At 39.0% G+C, this 22,973-nt stretch overlaps 1 protein-coding gene across 1 annotated transcript; it reads left to right on the top strand.

Annotated features, from left to right (window-relative positions):
• The first annotated feature begins 18,209 nt into the window (after positions 1-18,209).
• On the top strand, positions 18,210-22,709 carry LOC126695131 (GEM-like protein 2). Its single transcript, XM_050391772.1, has 4 exons — positions 18,210-18,565; positions 18,729-18,830; positions 21,117-21,391; positions 22,329-22,709. Exons 1-4 carry the CDS (start codon positions 18,445-18,447, stop codon positions 22,530-22,532), a joined length of 702 nt encoding a protein of 233 aa, XP_050247729.1. The 5' UTR covers positions 18,210-18,444; the 3' UTR covers positions 22,533-22,709.
• Positions 22,710-22,973: the final 264 nt, after the last annotated feature.

The following is a 22,973-nucleotide window of genomic DNA, read 5'->3' as shown; positions in this document are numbered from 1 at the left end:
GAAGAGTCATTATGTGAAGATTATGGATGAGTTAATCTTGTTTTTCTCTAGGGTTTCTCTCTCAAAATTCTCTCTAGAAGCTCTCAATATTTCATGGGTATAAGAGGTATTTATACTGGAGTGAGAAAGGAATGCGAATAGTCAGATTTTCCATAACAGAGTGGACTGGCAACTTGGCCTCGTGACTTGACTGAGTCATGAGTCCAAGCCGCGAGCTAACTGAATGGCAAGTCTGGACTTTTTGTCCTGTAGTGCTATAGCTGGCATAACGGTTCAGGTTCTCTGCATGCTTCACTCGTGTGCATCTTCTGGCGGCTTGCAAGCCACGAGCCACCTACGAGATCCAGCCGCGAGTCCCTGCTTCATTGCGCAGTCTTGAGCATTTCTTCACACTTTCTCACACACTACCCTTACATGATTCCCACCTAAATACAGGGTTACTAATTGCTAAATTACAAGCAAATTTGGCACGGAATAAAGCCAACAAGATGGTTGATTGAATTCAAACTTACAATCTCCCCTTTTGGCTATTCCGTGACAAAACCCTAAAAAAAACTCTAGACTTAATATGCGAGTTGGGAACAGTTGAACAAAACTCACTCACACCTAACTCTAGAATTTGTGAAGCTCTTGAATCATAAGAACAAGTATCTCTTGAAACACAACAACACAATTTGATCATTGTATGCAGAAAACCTATAATGCAAATGAAGCAAGCACAATCCAATCAAGCAAAATGAAATAAAGCAATAAACCATGGCTTGACCATACAAGCAATCACTATAGAATAGTGACCATAATGCTCATTCACATATGAAATGAACATCCGGACATGCAAGCTAATAAGCTTAAATGCAAAGTATCATTTGCATATCCAACACTCAAACAATGCACAAAACATATATGCATCTAGGAACAAGATCCTACTAGGGCACAAGAGTGATGTACTTAAAAAAAATGCAAAACATTAAACAACAAGTACTACGCTACAAAGCAAAGGTACAAAACCCAAAGTACAAAAACTGAATATAAACTAAGTCATGAGATAACAAATAAACAAAGCATTAAACATAGGCAGCTCTTGCTCAACATCAGCTCCTTCTCAGCATCAGTACTCCCCCTATCATTATACTCCCCCTATCGTCATCATCTCCCCCTTTTTGTCATGGAATAGCTAGTCCTCACTTTCTTCTAGCTTCCTTTGGATTTGGTCCAATTGGGTTTGGAAGGAAGTGAATTTTGTATCATAACGAATGTGGTGATGGTGCAGGAGAGTAGCAAGCCCAAACATCTTGGTGCTAATGTCGTGGATGGATGCCATAATGTTATCCAATTTCTCATCATAGGAGGATGAGGCAGAGTGTGAACCAGTAGGAGGTGCTGAACTTTCCGTCTTGATTCCCTTCCGACTATGACCAATGCTTGCATTGAGTGTACGGATGTTGATTGGACTTGGCTTTGGGTAAGGAGACTCATTGTCAGATGGATGAATGCCTTTGAGCTTCAAAATCCTTGAAATGAGGCAGCAAAAAGGAATGCATGCCCTTGAATCAGTTCATAGAACCGTTTTGCGCAGAAGATGAAAGATATGAGCACAGATGTCAATCTCTTCATCCGAAATCAAATCATGAAGAAACACGACTCTCCCTAGATTCATATATCCGATGCTGGATAGAGGATATAGATTATGGAACATGATGATGGTAAGCACCCACAATTCGGAAGATACGGAAGAAACACTTATTGAATTCCCAATTTGGGAGAATTCCAAGTTTCGTCCAAGGGTTTCCCAAAGTAAATCCTCATCTAGATTTAAATCATCATAAACCGGTGTTGTAGCAAGCATTGGCTGGTTGATGTGTAGGATATTCGCCAGATAAATAGGAGACACGGAGAAACTCTTTCCTCTAACCCAACATTTGAGCTCATCTCCTTCAATTATGGCATTAGCATAAAATTCTTTCACCATGTTCACATACACAACATCAAGGTTAGAGAGAAGAAAATTCCAATCCTTGGTGGCAAACCATATGGGAATGTTGGTTTCACGAAGAGATGGTTGGTCAACAGCCCTTTCAACTAGTGGTGTGGCGTCTCTGAAATAATTTTCATGGGTCTAAAATGCAACATAGGATCTGAATTTGTGGGGATCATATACTCCTGACGATGAACAGGTCCTTTTTGGCCTAGGAGAGGGGTCATCAACATCAATCACCGGTTCTTTTCCCTTGTTGCTCCCTCCTTTCATAGTTGCACTCTTGAAAGGAGACATTTTTAAGCTGCATCATTTTACATCAGGAAGCAACAGAGACCACACAAGAAAACAAACTTTATTAGCACAGAGTTAGACCCCAAAAAAATTGTGGAAAAACCCTAAAATCATTATATTAGAATCACAATCATATCATAGAATGTGCGTGTGCTACAACTAACACATTTGTGCAGCGAAAGACAGAGTGAAATAACGCATATCCAACACAACCCACACAATAATTTCAGCAACACAGCAAAAACCCATATTCAACCATCAATAAAACTCAAATCACAATAACATCTCACAAATCAAGAAGTTCAAGGCAAAGAGTATGAAATACTTATGAAAAATAAGAAAACCCATACCTCTTTCTTGAAGATTGAAGTAGAAATGATGAGTAACAACGGGGATTTTTGTGAGGAACACGGTGGGTTTAAAAGAGGTTCAACTGGGGAAGACAATAAACAGTCACAAAAGTTCAAGGGAAAACCCAAATGTTTTAAAAACTGACCTATTTGTGCAAAACACGCGATTTTCACAACTGAGTTAAGTCGCGAGCAAGTCGCTAGAACACTAAAGGAAAAAATTTTGAAAAATTTTTTAAGTGTTTTTCGCGACTGGAAGTTCTACCCGCGAGGAAGTCACGAAGTGAACTGCGAAAATCTCTGAGTACCCCTCGCGACTGGAACCTCCACCCGTGAACAAGTCGCCAATCTAAGCCACAAGAAACATAAAAACCCAAATTTTGAAAAATATTCTAAGTATTTTTCGCAACTGGGACATTAACCTGCCAGTGAGTCACGAAAAATCTCTGTGTGGGCTCGCAACTAGGGCATACGACTGGACCAACCCACGACTAAGTCGCCAGAACAGGGCAACATTGTTTTTTAAGATTTTGACAATTTTTTCAAAAACAAAATGCTTTCCAAAAACAGATAAAACACTCAAAAATCTTTTTGTGTTCGATCAACAAAGATTGAGCATGTGAAAACACATTTAATCAAGTACAATCACACTCAATATCTCTTTTCATTTGGAGATTTACATTTGGTGAGCTCTCTAAGCAAAAACAATAAAATAAATGAGTGGGAAGATATATAGGCACAAGTCTATGCATGTATCAAGATCAACAAAACCATTCATTAATCATTCATAACAAGTTTGAAAATCTATTTACAACAGTCACATAGATGTCAAGAGTTCTCCCACAATGATATAAGTGCATAGGGAATAAGCTACGCTCGTAAATGCACAAGGCCATTAGTACAAAGGTACAAGGCAAAATATGCTATGAGACAAAACTCAACAAAGTCAATCAAACTTTTTGATTTTCTACTTTTTATGTGTTTTTGGATTTTTGACACAAAAACAAGAAAAGATTGATCAAAACAAATGCAGACAAACAGACAATTTTTCAACTCAAACTAGCAAAAAGCGCACAACCAAGCATAGTCACACAACATAGGAAGTATTGATGCATGGACATGTTGTAATGCTTATGCATGAGTACCCTTCTTCACCCACACGTCACGTGCGTTTGGGGTGATATCCCTATAGGATTGGGTACGAGAGTTAAGGCTTTCAAACCTTCTTGTGAAGCTTTCCAAGCAAGTGGTGAATGCACCGATCATCTTCATCATGTCCATCACACCGAGATCATCATTTCGACCTCTTGATGACTCAACAGCCCAAGTCCTCTTGTCATTTCTTGGTCCTCTTGACCTTTGATCACTTGCATTCTTCAATGCTCTAAGCTTATGACAATTGGGTCGGGTGTGTCCTTGAAGTCCATAGTGATGACACACATGGTTCGTTCTAGGACCTCTTTGTGATCGTGGAAGTTATTTTGCTCTGGCTTCAGACCTGACCACTTATTGGTTATGGGGTTTATTCTGCACCCTTTGGTCAGCCACAATCTTTTTCTTCTCAACCTTTGCCTTCTCCACGGTAAGGGCAACTACAACCGGCTCTTTGGCCTTCACAAACTTTACTTCTTTGGAGATATTCACAGATGAACTACTTTCTCCAGTGTATCCTAATCCGGTTTTGTCGAAGAAGGGTTTTTGATGAGAGAGGACATCATCAAGCCTTTTGTGGATACTCACTCTACCTTGGCATTTGCTTGAACTACCTCAAGCTCAAGGAATTTCACCTTGGTGTAAGCTTCAATTAGCTCACCATTTAGCATCTCAATCTCACACTTGGTCTCCTTGTATCTCACTAGGAGACTTTGATAGTCCTCCTCTGCTTTCTTTATCTTCTTCATAACCGCCTTGGCCACCCTTGAATACTCTCCCGACTTCTCAAGGAGTGAGTTGTAATTCTCTTGAAGACCGGTTGTATCTTCATCTTCTTCAGCATCCAATTCTTCTACAATTCCCATTCCTCATCACTATGCTCCCCAAGTTCTTGCACAAGCAAATTCAAGTCCTCTGAAGATTCACCATGTGCAATAGTCATAAATGCTGAGAAGTTCCCTTATTCATCACAGCTATCCTTCGAATCAGAGGTGGAGGAATCTGAATCACTGAGAGTGGTGGAATACGCCTTGCCCTTCAATCTCAAATAGTTGGGGCATTCCTTCTTGAAATGGCCATGCCCATTACACTCAAAACAAGTGACTCCTTAAGTAGATTGGGACTCCTTCCCTTCTCTCCTTTTGAAGTCCTTCTTCTCCTTTTTGGAACTCATGAATTTTCCTTTATCACCAAATTTCCCACTGTTCTTGAACTTTAGAAATTTGTGGAAATTCTTTGCAAGGAAGGCAACATTATTTTCGACTACATCCTCATCCGATGAGCCGTGAGCTTCTATCCTTTCATTTATCGTCTTAAGAGCAAGTGATTTGCTCTTTCTTTGGTTTGGCAATGAAAGCTCATATGTTTGGAGAGAACTAATCAGCTCTTGGACTTTGATTTCATCAAGGTCCTTGCTCTCCTCAATTGTAGTCACCTTTGCACGGAAGCTCTCTAGGAATGAACGAAGAATTTTCCTTACTACCTTGGAATCCTTTGTTTTCTCTCCCAAATTAAACTTGCCGATGACCACTTCATTCAGCTTACTATAGAAAGAGTCAAAAGACTCATCCTCACTCATTTTGAGCTCCTCAAATCGGGTGGTCAGCATCTATAGCTTCATGTCTTTTACTTTCTTCATTCCTTCATAAATGGTCTCCAATATCTGCCATGCCTCCTTGGTAATGGTAATGTGAGATATCCGGTGGAACTTATCTAGAGACACACCACAAAAAATAGCGTTAAGTGCTTTGCTACTAGCATTTAACGCCTTATCCCATATGGATTTGGATGCCTCTGGCCTTGTCCAACCTATTTCAACTACATCCTAAATAGCTTCATCTATCAAACATAAAAATGCTCTTATCTGTACTTTCCAAAAGGCATAGTTGCTACCATCAAAATATGGTGAAGCATTTAGAGATTAAGACCGGTCCATCTCAATATGGGGTCAAGGATCACACTAATGTAATAAAACCAATATAAGTGTACCCGCTCTGATACCAAATGAATGTTCAATATGTGTATAAAACACTATGAATGTTTAGACCCCCAATTTCCAAATTATCAATTCAAGTTTATTATCAAACAATTAATGTGCGGAATATGAACATAAGCATATAACATAATTTATAAACAATCTAAACCAAATAAAATCACATTCACAACAGAAATTAAATGGCAAAGATTAAAGGAAGAGAGATGCAAACACAAGGACAACACAACGAAGTGTTATCGAAGAAGAAACTGAAGCCCTCAGCGTAAAACCTCTCCGCCGCCCTCCAAGCGGTAAATAATCCACTAAAGAATGTAGTTGGGATATATGAACAGCAGAAGACCCTCCAAGCCTAATCTACCTAGTTTCTTCTTTAGCTTACCGGATTCCGCTATAACCCATAGCATCAACTAATATGAATTGGTTCCTTCCGAACTGCTTCCCAAAGCACCAAAAAGCCTTCTCACAAATATGGGTAAGGTGAGAAAAGAATTTGGTTAAAGAACCTCTCAAGGATGTAACAATGGATGTTAAGGACATATTTTGTGTAATTGGCTAATCCTTTGACAAAACACACTTTACTTGTATTTGGGTAGATCTAGGATGTGTTTAATACTTCAAGAAACATGTTGTTTAAGTCTAGTATTAAAGCCATGAAGATTGGACCAAGAAACAAGTGAAGAAAAGCTGTTCACTAAAGCTGGACAGATAGCTCGACACCTACGGACAGATAGCTCGACAGCTGCTTGACACCTCTTGACAGCTAGGCTATCTATCGAGCCTCTTAAGGTGTTTCTTATCGCAATCTCAACACCTTCTCGATAGCTGGTCGCTCGATCGAGAAATCTTCTATCTCCTCGATAGCTTCTCGACACCTAGCTCAACACCTACTCGACACCTTATCTGTCGAGCTTTACGAATTTCAGATTTTCAAATCTGGATTTTCGGCCCATGCTTATATATTTGTTTAGGGTTTCTTTTCTCACAACCCTAGACCTATATAAGGCTTATTTTAGCGGCCATCACAGAAAAGAATACAAGGAGAACATATGAAAAAGGTGATCGATGCCTTATTCTCTCTGAAAGAAGCTACTGCATCTTTGCGCCTTAGGATTTTGTAACCAAGTGTTTCTTGATCTTCATTGTTGATGAAGTGAAGAACTTTGCAACCAACAATCTTCTTCTAGTTGGTGATTAAGTCGCGTACTGGGATCCGTACAATTGGTTAGTCATGTATTGGGATTCGTGCATTAAAGGGTGGCGTTCATATATTGAAGAGTTCAGAGGTTCTGAAGCGGTAGAAGGTTTTTGCTGTGAGTTCATCTACGGAGATTGTAGAGTCTAGGGGCAAAGGTTTTGTACTAGATCTGAAACTTCTCTTTACTATAGTGAATTGCTTTTTGGGAAGGTTTCCCCCCAGGCTTTTTACTGTGAAACTAGTTTGTTTCATTGGTTTTCCTAGGTTATCATATCTTGTCTTATTTATTTTTCCGCTGCATGATTTTGACATAATATTGATGTTTGTTTGTTTTAACAAGTTTTATTAATAATAAATCTAATTAACAACTTGGATTTAAAACTTGTTAATTCTATCAACCGGGGTCTAAATTTCCTAACAATGGAGAGGGTAAGAGTTGAGGAATTTGAAAAGTCACTGTGTGAAGATTGTGGATGAGTCAATCTATTTTTTCTCTAGGGTTTCTCTCTCAAAATTCTCTCTAGAAGCTCTCAATATTTCGTGGGTATAAGGGGTATTTATACTAGAGTGAGAAAGGAATGCGAAAAGTCAGTTTTTCCATAACAGAGTGGACTGGCAACTTGGCCTTGCAACTTGACTAAGTCGTGAGTCCAAGCCGCAAGCTAACTGAATGGCCAGTCTGGAATTTTTGTCCTATAGTGCTAGAGCTGGCATGACGGTTCAGCTTTTCTACATGCTTCACTCGTGTGCATCTTCTGGCAACTTGCAAGCCGCGAGCCACCCGCGAGATCCAGCCCCGAGTCCCTGCTTCACTGCACAGTCTTGAGCATTTCTTCACACTCTCTCACACACTACCCTTACATGATTCCCACCTAAACACAGGGTTACTAATTGCTAAATTACAAGCAAATCTGGCATGGAATAAAGCCAACAAGATGGTTGATTAAATTCAACCTTACAACCTCTAATTTCATAGACTCTCAATCCTAAGAGGATAGTGAACCCAATCATGAAATGTAGGTTACTTTGATGTATTAGGAGTGAGATCTAGTTTAACAGTCAAAATCTCAGTATGTTGGGTAACCACACATAATGTTGAGGGAACACATATTCTCAAGATGGAATCCATAATCTCTTTCTATAGAGATACGAAATATCTCCTTGAGATAAGTTTAATGGAAACTGGTTATTTAGGGTCGGCCACTTTAGTAAAGAGTTTCTAAAGTTCATATTTTATGAAATTAGATTTCATAAATATAAATAACTAAAAGATTAAACTGGGTACTCAAGGAATAAAATAGTTGTTTACAAAGTGACAGTTCATTATGACTTTGTTCACTATGGATATTTCATGAAGAAGTCAAATGATATCATATTAGAGTCTTGGGATATAATTTATTAATAAAGCCTAGAGTACAATTATATTTCTATAGTGGTACTTGTTATATAATTAATTGTAACTTTGGGCTTGTTAAGAGTTGACAGATAAGTCTAAGGCCCATTGGAGCTAGAGCCTTATTAGTCCCTTTGGTCCCATCCCAAGCCACACACTTAAGCCCAATTGCGCTGGCCCAAAAGGCTAACCCAATTTGAGAATCAGTTTTTATTTAATAGGAGTTAAGATGTACATATGATTAAAGGAAGAGAAAATAGTTTTTCTCTATAGAATCTGAAAAATACATTTTTCATAAGGAAAATCAACATACACAAGAACTCATTAAGAGACCACTCATCTTGGGCACCATGTGGAATTGGGATGAAGATTGAAGGTATTCTCAAGTTTTGTTTTTGAATCTCACTGCATCAAGGTACGCTTTCTTTTCTTCATTCTAGAATTCAAGGTTACATGTTATCTCTCATGAATGAAGTAGATCCTTATGTTGCTTCCGCTGTAGGTTTTGCATAAGATGCAAAACCAGTTTTTCCAAAAAAGACAACACATGGAAAAGAAAAGAAGTATATGTTACTAGAAGCAAGAAGTTACTAAGGTTCACATATCAAAAAAAAAAAAAACAATAACTTAGCAGCCAAGAGTATTTAGAAGAAAGGAAAGAAAATTATACATTCTGAATTTCTTGGAAAAAAAAAAAACCAAAAAAAAAAAGCTAAGGTATGAGACCAGCCAGCAAAGAACCCTCTCGAGGACCTATAGAAGCAGAGGAAGTAACTGAAAAGGAAAGGGCCTGTTACTTTCTAATCTTTAAGTCATGTAGCACCTTGTGAGCATGGGCCAAAGCTTCCTCAGCAGTAACAATCTTAACATCAAGGTCCTTGGAGCCCTTCCTCTGAAAAAGTGCATGAGCCAAAGGTCGAAGGTACTCCAACAAAAAAGACAGATTGAGTCTTGCCTCCATGAGATCCTGTACCACCCCCCCTCCACTCCAAAATTCTCCCTTCAGATAAGGAATCAAGAGATGTATCCTTCAGGGAAACCAGCACAGCACAAAGGAACTCCATCAGGATATTCCTCAAGAACACACCACCCCTAAACCCATTGGTGAAGTCCCCATGGACTCTAAGCAATCCCTCCAGGAGTGGCAAGCCCTCAGCAGGCATAGAGAATCGCAAGAAGTTGACAAAAGGTGGCCCAAAGCAATGAAAGTGACTTACAGGAAGGCTGTTGAATTCCAAGGAGTCAAAATGAGTCAAGAAGGCAGGAAGACCTGAGCTGGGATTTGAAACAGCCATCTTTAAGGCCTCCTCCATCATTGTGTCTTTTTCCTTAAGAAGTGAAAGACCTTCAGGCCTTGGGATGGTTCGGGAGATCCCTGGCTAAGCCTCAAAAGTCTAGACAGCCGGGAGGGGTCCTTTGGCTTCCTCAATAGTCACAAGCTTGGATTCCTTGGTGCCCATATCAACATCTATAAAATTAATAAGGTCATGAAGCAGGAAGAGGCACAGGGAAAAAAAAAAAAAAAAAAAAAGGAAAGGGTAAAGTGCAAGTACCAGTCTCTCGTGGTGAGACTTCCTCTTGAATATGAGTCACTGCCTCAACCATCATAGGGGGTTCGTCCTCCTGCCCTTTTGACTCTTCAAGGGACTTTATAGAAGAACACATTGCATGTTGAAAGAAAGGAGAGGAAATTTTGGCAAAAATTGCTAAAGGAGGGGAGGAGCACAGAGGGTTGACCCATGCTTGAAGCAAAAAAAACAAAAAAAAAAAACAAAAAAGCAAAAAACAAAACAAAACAAAAACAATACACACTAAGAGGCCTTAGTCTCTGAGGTGGGATCAGCTTCAAGGGAAATCTGGGTATTAATTTGGCCTGAGAAAAGGGAAGCAGTGTCTTAAAAAAAAAAAAAAAAAAAAAAAAAGGAAAGATGAACAACACAGATGTTAATATATGCAGAAAAGAATAAATGGCAAGATAAGGTCTACCCGTTCTTGTTGATGAGGTTGTGGCCCCAAAGGATTCCATAGCTACCATGAGTTCAACAACTTACTTAGCAACCACAGTTCTAGCTGGGTTGGGGGTCTGCCCAGGCTTGGGATCCTTAGGGACAGGAGTCTGAGTAGCTCCAAGATCCTAAACAACTGAAGAGATAGGAGCTTGCACAGATTCAGCATCCTTGACTACCTGCTTGGCTTCCCTAGTCACTTTACCACTAGGGAGCCCTTCCTCCACGCCAGAAACAATTAGGGGCTAAGTTACCACTACTCCCTCCAACGAGGTACCACTAGTCATAGGGGGAGGCACCTCCACCAGCTGAAGAAAGGAAAGAAAGGGGGGACAATTGGCAACTCAACAACAGGAATGGACAAACCCAAAAGGAAAGACAAGTAGAGAAAAAAGTGAGGAAGGATGGAAAGTATCATACCACATCATCACCAGAGGAAGGGCTTTTTGCTCCCTTGGGGTTGGATTTGCATTTAGACTACAAAAACATAAACCACTCATCAATAAAAGAAAAGTAAAAAAGAAACATAGCAAAAACAACAAACCATGAAATAAGATAAGAAGGCATCAAGCAACTAAAAGAGAAGAAGGAATGAAGCCTTGCCCTTCTCTCTCTCTCTCTCTACAGGTTCTTCAGCAGTCTTCTGCTTACTACAGGTACACCCAGAAGGTCCCTGGGGAGATTGGGGAATAATGGTAGGGGACCCCAATAAACCTTGGGCTAGAGAAGTAACAGCTACAAAAGAAGTTCCTTTAAGGGAACCCACAGGGATCTGAAGGATAGAAGACTCTACCTTAGTCTTCACTCTGATCTTTGGGATGGGAGGATGGCTAACCTCCTTTCCAACAGCAGAGGGGTCCATTTCCCTAGGGTCCTCAGAAATAGTAAGCTGCTTGCATGCTGAAGCAAGCACTCTCCTTTTGGTACCTTGGCCAGCCTCAGTGCCCTCAGCACTCTCCTCAACTTCAGATTCTTACCAGTTTCCTTTTTGGTCTTTTTCTCCTTACCATTACCCACAGGAGTAGCAGCACTGATTTCCTTAGCTACCCCTTTTTTAATGGTCAAACCCGAGTAAGAGCCCACAATTAGGTCACATTCTAGCCAAGAAACAGGGAAATCATTAGCATAGGACACCCAACCACCTCTAGCAGTGTGCCACTCTATAAAACCAGTTTTGCTGCTTATTACAGTAGACACAACACTAGCAGTAGGAAGAGCTAAACGCTTGTTATAAGAAGGAGCAGAAAAGAGATCAGGGTCAGGGACCCCTCCGATTGTACCTGAACCAACAAAGTCTAAAAAGGACTTCTGAACCCTTCTTCAATAACTAGTAAAGCCACTCAAAGCAAAGACTGCCCGCTGGGAATTTAGCACCACAAACTAGGGGTTGTCGACGCCCGGGCCTCAAACAATTGAGAAACCGCTGTCGGGCATTCATTTGACCACCCACCATGGCGATGCTCCTGCGCGCGTGGGGCCTGTTAGAGGCCCCTTTCAATATTTGTGTGGTTCAAGAGGAGCTTCGAGTGCACTCTCTCTTGGGGGAGGAAGGTAGGCCTACCTTTGGAGGTGTGGCAGGAATCTTGGCCAAATTTTAGGTGATTACCAAAGGTAAGTGAAGTCACCACCAATCATTGGGTTTTTCTCAAGTGTGATTGGTCACATGTTTCTAGTTGATTTTACTACCAATCCTAGGCTAAGAAAAAGGGCATTTTTCCTAATCTAATGTGGATGGAAAAAAATCTTGATTCTTGAGTCCGAAAGTTTGGTTACTGTGGGGAAGGTGTTAGGGAGCCCACAATGCCTGTCCAAGTTTTGATAAAACCTTAATTTTTGAATATTGGCAGTGAAAAACATGATTTTAACATTGGCTTTTGGGGCTTTGCATGCATGGGGCTTTGAGGTTTGGCTTTTGAATCGATGTGGTCCCAATCTATGCTTTCCTAAGGTAGTTAGGCAAATACCAGATTTCCACAGCAAAAATCCTACGACATGTCACCTTACTTTCATGGCAGAAATTAGGCATTATTTTACCTTAGATGACACTGTGACAATCACACCGAGAGGGGCGAGCAAGTATATATATATACATCATGCACAATGCAAGCACACAGAGCAGGAAAGTAAATGCCTACATCCCTAGAGCATGACCCAAAATATAGGTGCAGGAAAGTAAATAGGGGTAGTCATACTCTAGAGATAAGGACGAATGGTACATGGCATGATATAACTAATACAACCCATCTAAGAGAGAAAACAAGAAGGAATGAAGGGGGTTTAAAAGAGTACATAACCAAATGGGAGAGGCTAGTCCCCTAATTCTACTAAGCATAGCCACTTGGCTCATATCCACATGCTTGCATCCTCACCTTTTTTGCTTGGGCTTTGGAGACCGTGTCCTAGCTCCATGCATCCTCTCTCCATGTGTGTACATGCAAAGGTAAAGGTAAGAAACCAGCAGACAAGCAATGGAAAGAAAGAGATGCATAGATAATGCGCAATGGGTACAAAGCAAACTAGCATACAAGCGAAGCAAGCATAGCATGTGGCAGGAGACATGACAAGCAACAAGATAAGCAAGAAAACTAGGAGGCAAACAAATAAGGAAGCAAGCAAACAAGCTAAGCAAGTGAACTAAAAGGCAGACAAACAAGGAAGCAAGCAAACAAAAGATGATGTCCGCAGGGGGACAAATGTAGGTTTGGATCAGATGTCCATGACTTCATTGTGTTAAAGTATGGATGACACACTAGCAAGCAAGACTCATGCATGAACATGTTAGCAAGCATGTAAAGATGCATAGAAAGCCAATGGGTGGCACAAACAAGCATGGTAAGCATAGCATCATGCGGAGCGAAAAAGGGAGGGGTACGCACAGAGCAACCTAGCATTTGAAGATGCCTCCCAAATGGTTACATCCGAACAAGGCCTCATGGGCGTCAGATGTAACCACACAAGGTCAAGCCCACGAAAGGCACCAAACATGGCAAAGCCTAGAACTAGAGAGGCTAACACAAGCATAAAACATAGAAGCAAGCAAGCATACACACACATACAAATAGGAACGATCCAAACCCTTTTGATATGGGGCCCTGGTACATGGACGATGACAAAGACCATAAGGTATAGATCAGGTCCTAACCATTAGGCCAAAACACAAGAAAATGTGATAAAAGGAACAAAAAGGCTACAATAGCACATGGCATGACAAACAAGGTCTAAGCCTAAGCACATAAACAAGGCGTAAAGCACGCAAGCACATGAGAGATGTCATAAAGCATGTAGAACGCATCGATCTAAGCATGTAAATACACCGATCTACACATATAAGCATGGAGATATGCATGTAGGCATGTGAATGTACATCTAAGCATGTGGATGTAAGCATAAAGGCATGGGAGAATGCAAACCCAAGCATACAAGCATGTGACTGACATGGACATAGGCATAGAAGCATAGAACATACATAAAAACATGTAGATCTAAGCAATGCATAACCCTAGACATGATATCAAGTACGAGGGCATGTAGACCCAAACATCAACACATAAGAAAGAAGGATCTAAACATGGCATAAAGTATAAAGCATGAAGAAAAAGGCAACTAGCACATGAACAAACATGGAAGCATACAGAATTAAACCAAAAACATGCTAGAAGCAAATAAAGCAAAGAGCATGGTAGATAAAGCAATAAATCATGTTATTAAGGCAAGAGAAAGCAAGATAAAAGCTAGATGAAGCTTTAAAGAAAAAGGGGTGTGGATGGTAGCTAAAAAGCTACATCCATACCCCTTAAACCTCAAATCCAAGGTATGGAACCAAGGAAAGGAAGATGGAAGGTATGAACACTACCTTGTATTTTTGATGAAGAGAATAATCAAAAGGCTTTGATGTGTTTTTTGTGTACTTTTTTGTGTTGGGAAGAGAGGAGAAAAGCTCAAAATTTGTCCATGCAGAGAGCAAGCAGCCAGGAAAGTATCCTTTTCTTTGGTCTAGATGGGGTTGATCTTGACACCCCTAGAAAGATCTTGACTTCCAGTTTCTAAAAAGGTATGGAACTCGAAAATCCAACAATCGGATCAAAAGTTATGACTCCCAGAAGTTAGAGGTGCATCAATCGATGCGTTAACCCAGTTTTCATGATATCTCAGCCATTCTAACTCCGATTTCGACCCATGAATAGTCGTTGGACTAAGATTTTGATAATCTTCGCAATGGCATTGGTTTCAACCCGTTCTGATAGCCAGATCAAAATTAGAGTTCCTAGGGCCCATCGAGAGTCAACTTCGAGTCAAACTTGGTCAAAGTTGTCAAAATTTTCCCAAAAGCTCGGGTTTGATGTAAAACACTGAAAGGTGCTGTTTTGAGGGGATTTTGACTTTGTTTGACTTTCGGTCAACCCAGGGTTGACTATGGGCATTTTGGTCATTTTAGCTTAAAAATGCACTTTGGGTGCTCCGATGTCCAAACAGGTTGCGCCACGTCATTCTGGATGTTCTCGCGGCCCCATGGAGAGAAAATGATATTTTTGGATTTTTGGGGTCTAGCACGCAAATCGAGGGTGGACAAAATACGATATCAACAACTACCCCTTCTTTATCTGACATCTCGAGTGCAATGAGAGGTGTCGGATAAAGAATGTGATTTCGAATTTTGTCACCCCCAAATTGCGTGTGGAGACTACTCACGGATCGAGACCAGATTTTACCTAACTAGACCGATCTACTCAGCTGCTTCTGAAACATTTTCTAGACCTATCTCTAAGCTCTGAGAGAGGAAAAGGCTCTCTCTTTTTTTTTTGGAAGTTTGACCGGGTCAACGTTAACTTGGTCAATGCTGATCGGCAACCCTTCAAGGTACACCAGGCTGACTCGACGACCCAGGAACATGCACCGAGCAACCTACGCTATACAAAGGCCTATAAAATCCCCCTTTTGGCTCATTTTGATCTCATTTCACTCCTTCCTTTGACTTCTCACTTCTAAAAAGTTCACTGGAGCAACTTACGAACTTAGTGGGTCCAACTTATTTACTTCAATCTGCTGCTTCAATCTCTTCTGCACTTGAGGTCAATGTTTATCTTTCTTCTTCTCTTCTTTTTTCTGCAAAATGTTAGTAGCAATACTACTAGGGATGCATGCTAGTGCTTATTTTATTTTTGGAATTTTCATAAGCATATATTTTTTGCCATGATTTATGCCATGCTATCTTAGGAAAATGCATATATTTTTTGCTTTTTGTCTATCTTATACGGGTGTGCAAATATGCGGGAATTTAAATGCTGAAAATAAAATGCAGAACATAGGTAAAGGGACTTACATAGTAGTCGGGAATAGTGGAAATGGTGAGACATACGACATGGCCGCTAGTTAGCCTCGGAATAGGATCAGACAAAGAGTAGGTGAATGCTGAGGAGCCCTAACCTTCAGAAAGAATAGGTGAATGCTCCTTCCTTTTTCGTGAAGAAAAGGAGGAAGCCATGAAAGAACAATGTAGCAGAAAGAAAAAGGGGTTGGAAGTTGAGGAAGACGACGAAAGGAGGAAGCAAAAGAGAAAGAATGTACTGGAAATAATTTTTTTTTAAAAGTGAAAAGGTGCTTGGAGGAAAGGATTGAGGTGATGGCAATAATGGCATGAAGAAAAAAGTTGAAGAAGATGAAACATAGAAAAACGTGCAAGTTGCCAAAATTCAATTTTATAGGAAGGTTATTTGTCAGTTATTAATGGGAGTTATGGGAAACATAAAAAGAGGAGGAAAAGGTTTACCCAGACACTTAATCCTCAACTGCCACGTTCCTTGAAAAGAGGGGAAGTTACAAAAGAAGTGGGATACGTGGAATCAGGACACTAGAAGACACCATGAATGGCCAAGATTCTAGAATAAAAAGGAAAAAGGACCCCGAAGGAAATAAAAGTACCAACCAGAGAGCTTTGGGAAGGCCAAAATCTTGTTTACTTACGTATGGGTTGTAAGCAACCCATGAGCTTGGGGGGCTAAATGTTGAGGTCCAAAATATCACAAGTGTTGTGTTGAGGCCCAAAACATCACAAATATTGGAATCTAAAACCCAATTGGGCTCTCAAAGAAAGGCAAGGCCCAATCCGCCAACCAAGGCCACTTAAAATAAGCAAGAGGATGCCCAAACCAATGAATGGATAAGCTTTGGGCCTTAGAAAAGAAACGAAAAGGAAAAAGAAAGTTCAGCCCAGCCTTTAAGAGGAAAATTTCCTAGGGAGCCTAGAAAGGGACTGGACCAAGATACCATGAGACTCCTAGGAACCTGGGATCCTCGAGAAATACAAAAAGAGATCAGTTGGGATTAGGAAAGCTCAAGGGAGCATGCTCATGGACACAAGGAACGAAGATAGGCATGTCCCATCAGCTGCCTATGGTTCAAAAAAAGACTGATGACTTAGGAATCAGCACTTCATGAAAAGAAGCCCGGTACCTCAGGGAACACAGAAAGGTGGACCATAAAGGAAGGTGGTTAGGGATCTTTCAACCTAACAAAGAGGAATTCGCCCATTTAGAGAAAATGACAAAGGGTAAAACAGCCAAAAAGGTGGGCCTGAAAAGGAGCATCTAGAAGGTTTGGGAAGAGAAGATTGAAAGTTGGCTCTTAGGACCTCCCAAAAGAGGAAGGTCCGCTGGGGACTTTTCGGAGGGAAACCTCAAAAGGGAAAAATAGTGAGAAATAAGGAAGGGACCAGCAACCAATGTTGCTGACAACATTAGTTTTGATACCCATGGCAGCAAATGGAGGGAATCAGTGGTACACCAAAAAACCCTAGAAAGATACTATAAAAGGGGGTGAAGCCATCAGTAAAATTCATTCAACAACGAGGAATTAGAGCAAAAAGATCCTTTGAAAAACTTCTTTAAATCTCAGAAAAATAGAAAAAGGGAAAAACACTATGAGGAATCCTGAGACAAACACTAAAGGATACACTTGGATTCAAAGGGATTCAAACCTCACAAGTCTTAGAAGCCTACAAAGAGCTATCTAAGTATGTAACTTTTGAACTTATTTAAACCTTATGACACATCCCAATGAAAAGAAGGATCCAATGTACTAAAACTCAAAAAATAATGAGATATTATTTATCATTCTGAGGATCCCCTACGTCTTATTTATCCTTTTTTTATTGTTCCTTACTATACAATACATATATATTTTGTATGTATAAATGTGTATGTGTTGTAAGAATCATGTTTTGTGCGCAACTTGGTTCGTAATCAGCCCAAAACAACTACGGTGAACCAAGCCCGATCCACCAAACCATAAGCATAAGTCTCAAGATCCCTATTTCTACTTGGACTTGGGTACTGTAAAAAAAAAAAAAAGAACCCACAATCTCCTTAATTGCAGAAAAAAGGCTTCTGCTTTTATATATAGTATTAGATATGATACATTGATTGATTGATTATCAAGTTCACCTTAAAACGGGTTAAATATAGTGTTTTGACAAGGGTCTAAACCCAACCGCCCCAAACAAATATAAATGACACATAAAATGAAAACATCAAAATATTGTCATTGCAATTTAAATTTATGTTCTCCAACATCTAAAATACTTAACAATTTTAAGTATATAATATATTTCTGAGTTATAGCTAACACGAATACATCTAAAATCGCCCAACTATGAATACATTTCCCACGTTAGAATAAGCGTGTAGATAATTATTTTATGGAATAGAAATAAATTAGTATTCTTTTTTATGGAATAGAAATAAATTAGTATTCTTTTTTTGGACGGGGGAACATTCTAGAAAAAGGGTCCTTGGAGAACATATTCAGTTTTCTGTGGGGGGTGGGAATTGATATATCCCCAATCCGTACAATAGTCAATAGTTTCCTCTCGCTTTTTTTTTTGGGCTTTTGATAAAAAGAGTGGTGGGTCAACAGTACTGGTTTTGTTCCTTTGCTTTTAGGTCCTATTGGCATCGTCATTTCTTGTCTCACTGAGATCAATTCCTTCACTTGGATTCCCATTCTGTTTTTCACAATAACTTCACGCAAAAACCATATCAATCCAGAAAACAGGAAGAAAGAAAGCAGCAACAGCAAGAACAACAAAATGTATAACCACTCACAGTCACAGGTCCCTCCTCTTACTAACAATAACCACAACCAACACACAAATAACCCCTACATCATCATCTCCCCTGATCCCACATCGTCTTATTCATCTTGCAAGCGTGAGCACTCACTACTTTTGTAACCATGCTTCTACTTTTTTTGCAGTTATGATTAAACATGTTTGGTTTATTAATTGTTTTTTGTTTGAAAAGAAAAAAACAGAGTTCTTATTGTTGTTGTTATTATTGGTAAATAAGCTATATATGGTCCGTGTTGGTGCAGGTTCGATAGATAGGATGTTTGACACGTTGAGTCGGTGTGGAAAGAGGGTTGAATATGCCACAAGAAAAGCAGAGGCCATAGCCGACGATGTCTGGCATCACCGTGAGTCTTCTCAACAATATTGTTCTTTCTCTTTTAACTGCAACAGTAACTTGCTGCAGTGGTGTTTATGTGAAACTGATGAGTTATTAGTGTATCGAATTCATATTGTAACTTTTAACTTGATTTGGAAGACCAATTCATGATTCTTCTTCTTCTACTCTGCTGCAATATCTGCTTTAACTTTTTTGACTGATCTTGATGGTGATCAAAGAAGGAGCTAGCTTGAAAGGGGTGATGCCCTATTGCCGTGTGACTAGAAATAATGTGTGCTCCTATTAACTCAACTAATAAAGTCTCTTGTTATTGCATAAGGGATCTGGGGTTCAAACCCACCTACACAAAAAACCAATCGGTGTATTTTCCCTTTAAATGCTTTTTAAGCATTAGTGTTTTGGATGCATCATTCGACACTACCCTCACCCTCAAGCCTCACAATCACAGGGTAGCCAATATGCATACAGTTCCAACCATTCTTTAATTTAATGTCATTTCCATTTGTTTCTCCCATGCTCATCTCAAGCATAAAGGCATGCTTTCACTCCCTGCTCGTCATCTTACTTTCACTAAATAGCCAGTTACCTTGCTTATTTTGATCCATTTCTCAAATAAAGCAGAGATTCATTTTGGGATACGTCTAAATCATTTGGGACAATTGCGTGGCTATTGGACATGAAACTTACTACCTTTAATTTATAAATAAATAAATTCTGTATAACATATATGGCACTGAATAAGATTGATATATTATGGGAAATCTATTAATTTAGTGGTTTCTTCAGACTTTCAAAAAAGAAATTTTAAGTGACTTTTTGTGTGTTGGAATGCTTGAAATTAGAAGGCAAGGCAGTATGTTCTTCAACACATAGCTTCTTCTTCTTCTTCTTCTTCTTTCACCGCTTTTCTTCCGTTTTTGTGATTGAGAATTATTTTACTAGTATGTCCCCTTGAAGTCTGCCCGACAGTTAGAAACAAGAGGCCTTTTATGGGTTCCATCCGAAAGCATTAGTATTTCACTTTTTCTGAGCTTTTCAGTATCAAAAGCTAAAGGAGCTGAGCTCCATCTCTTTGCTGGGTTTGAGAAAAATTAAGAACTTGGAATTTCCAATATAAATGTTGAAGGAGATTGCTACAAGCCTTAAGCATTGTGAAATGCAGAAAGGAGTTCATGAAATCTATAAGATCTGCTTACAATGCCAAAATACATTTGAAGAACATGGGTTTAGACCATCTTATCATTGTTGAGGGGAAATAAGTGAAGAAGTTGGAAGCGGGCAGATTTCATGCAAAAGAAGAAAGAAAAGGAGTGAGTGGGAAGCATTACAAAGAGTATTTGCCTTTGAATATGATTTACTTATTTGCTTTCATTTATCTCTTCTCCTTCAAAGGAATCCTCTCTCTCTAAAAATTTTCTCACCGTCAATAAAAAGGATTAGCTTAACCCTCATTTAAAAATATTGTGGACTATAGAACTGTAAGGAGTCATTAGATTTTGAAATTAAGTGCAGCAATGAGTCTGACTAGCTTGATTGTAATAGGTAAAGGATGATTTCGTTGAAGTGAACTGGAGAGGATCTCAACTTAGTCCTTAGTACTATGATCAAAGCATTGTTGCATATAATTCCATAAGGTATCTGGACCAAGTTTGGCTACCAAACTTAATTGTAGCTAATGACTACAACTCCACTCCATATCTTTTTATTTGATGTGAATTTTGATAAATCCACTATTGGATAACATTTTCTTCTTATATTCTCCACGCTTGCAAAATTTCCATAAAAACAAAGATCAATAGCTATATCATCAATTAAATATATAAATTTCAAGTTTCTGTAATCTAAAATTTTACATAAAAAATAAGTTTATAGATTGAATAGTAAATAACATCTTATTAGCGCAAAATTTAATATGCGTGTTAAAAATATAAAGAATATACAATCCAACAGTTATATTTTCAAAATATATAGCTATGTTAATTGTTTTAGTGGGAGTTGTAGCCAAACTTTGTCTAAGGTATCTAAATTGTAGACTAATAGTATTGTAATTTGTACTAGAGGCTACTTCAGCTATTAACAGTAAAATGATTTGCATATCCTGTAGTCAGAAATCACTTTCTGTTCTCTTTCCTTGGGCTTCTACAGAATTACTTCTAATATGACTTTGTATGGCACATAGGATTACAATCAAAGAAATAATCATTAAATTCTCACTTGATTGCATAATTCTGTTACCTATTGCTTCAAATATGCATTTTGAGTCAGACAATTAATCTACTTTTTTGTATTACAGTCAGAGTTAGTCCTAGTCTCACTGATGCAGCAATGGCAAGACTTGTTCAAGGGACAAAGGTACTTGCTGAAGGAGGGCTTGATCATGCATTCCAGCAAGCATTCAATATCTTGCCAGGAGAAGAGCTATTGAACTCATATGCCTGCTATTTATCAACTACCTCCGGACCTGTGATTGGAACGCTTTACTTATCCACTAAAAGAGTAGCATTTTGCAGTGATTACTCCTTCTGTTGTTATTCATCCACAGGGCAGCCAGAGTGGATGTACTACAAGGTATTATCATTCCTTTTTCACTTAATAATACAATCCTCGACTCATATTCTTAACCTAACCATGTATTGGCATTGGCAACCATTAGATTATCGTTTCTCAATATCTGAGTAGATAACTTTTAATCGAACTACAAGTTCAGGTTTTTGAGCTAAGAGGCAAAGTTAAGGATAGAGTTTTGAGCATGCATACAAGAATTGAACTCTAATAGAGCACCAATTATTGTCCATGAATTAGTTGAGTTTTCTTCCAACTTGGGGATTGTCTAGAGATATGAAGTGTGAAGAATGTTTATGTTTGTCAGCTACGTACCACGTTATTACTAGAATGTTGATAGTCATACAATTGGCATCTTAAGGCTACCAAATCAGCAGATTGATTGTGTTTCATTGGTGGAAAGCATATCAGATATTTTAAAAATATCCACTTCTTAAGTTTAAAGTGGGAATGGTTGCATCCATTGAGAAAAGGGAGAAGGGAAAAGAGAGAGATGAACCCTTTTGCTGAGAGCGAATGAATATCTTCTTCTTCTTCTTCTTTTTATAATTTGTTAGTAATGGTCCTTTCTCGATTCTTTTTGTTATTTGAATGGGGAATACTTCTTAAAATAAAAGGGAGAACTGATTCCATGATTTCTTGTCCAACATGAGAAGAACCTGCAGTAATCATTAATAAAATACAAAAAAGCCAAACAAACAAATTCACCTGCAAGCCAAACAAACACATTTTTGCTTGTGCTCTAGCAATGACTCCTTTTGTAGGATTACCGTTATGTACATTTTAGATTTCAAAACTTTTTTAAGTAACAAGGATGAAGGTTTAGTTAATTTAAGCTGCAAATTAGAGTTCATACATCTTCACTTTCTAAGTAACTGAATTTTAAATTTTTATTTCGATTAGTTTGAACTTATATTTTTATATCTGCTGGGTCAATATGTAGATGGTTGTGCAGCTTGATCAATTGAGAGCAGTTAATCCTTCTGCTAACAGATTGAACCCCTCAGAAAAGTACATCCACATTGTCACAAGGGATGGTTATGAATTCTGGTTCATGGGATTTATATCATATGACAAGGCACTCAAGAAGCTAACTGAGGCTTTACAGCGAGCTTGTAATTCTTCAGGGGTGGTTTCACGAGTTTAAGTGCAACATTGCACGTAATTGCTTGTATAATTTAGACAGACAGAGAAGCATGTTGGACTGCAATGTTTAAACAACTGTTTTTCTTTTTTCTTTTTTCTTTTTTTGAAAATAAATCGGCAGTTAAAACAACTGTTTGGTTTCCATTTTGTGTAAACAAATTTCAGGGAGGTTTCACGAGTTTAGGTGCATGACACTACACAGGTAGAAAGTTTACAAAAAAAATTTTGTTGGGTATATAAGGTGACACCAACAAAGAGTCACATTGCATAACATGCCGTGTGCATGTTCTAGTTCCACTGCCACGAGTCCATAGATTCTCTCTTATGATTTATTTGTTGATGTTTGTGTCACTTTATATTTTACTTACACTTGTGTCACACACTTGGGATGCAAATCATAATCGGTGAAAGTTTTCTGCTATAAAAACAACTGACTTTTGAA

Source organism: Quercus robur, chromosome 8 (assembly GCF_932294415.1).
Source record: "Quercus robur chromosome 8, dhQueRobu3.1, whole genome shotgun sequence".
In the NCBI taxonomy this organism is placed as follows: domain Eukaryota; kingdom Viridiplantae; phylum Streptophyta; class Magnoliopsida; order Fagales; family Fagaceae; genus Quercus; species Quercus robur.
This window is presented reverse-complemented; position numbering and strand designations above follow the sequence as displayed.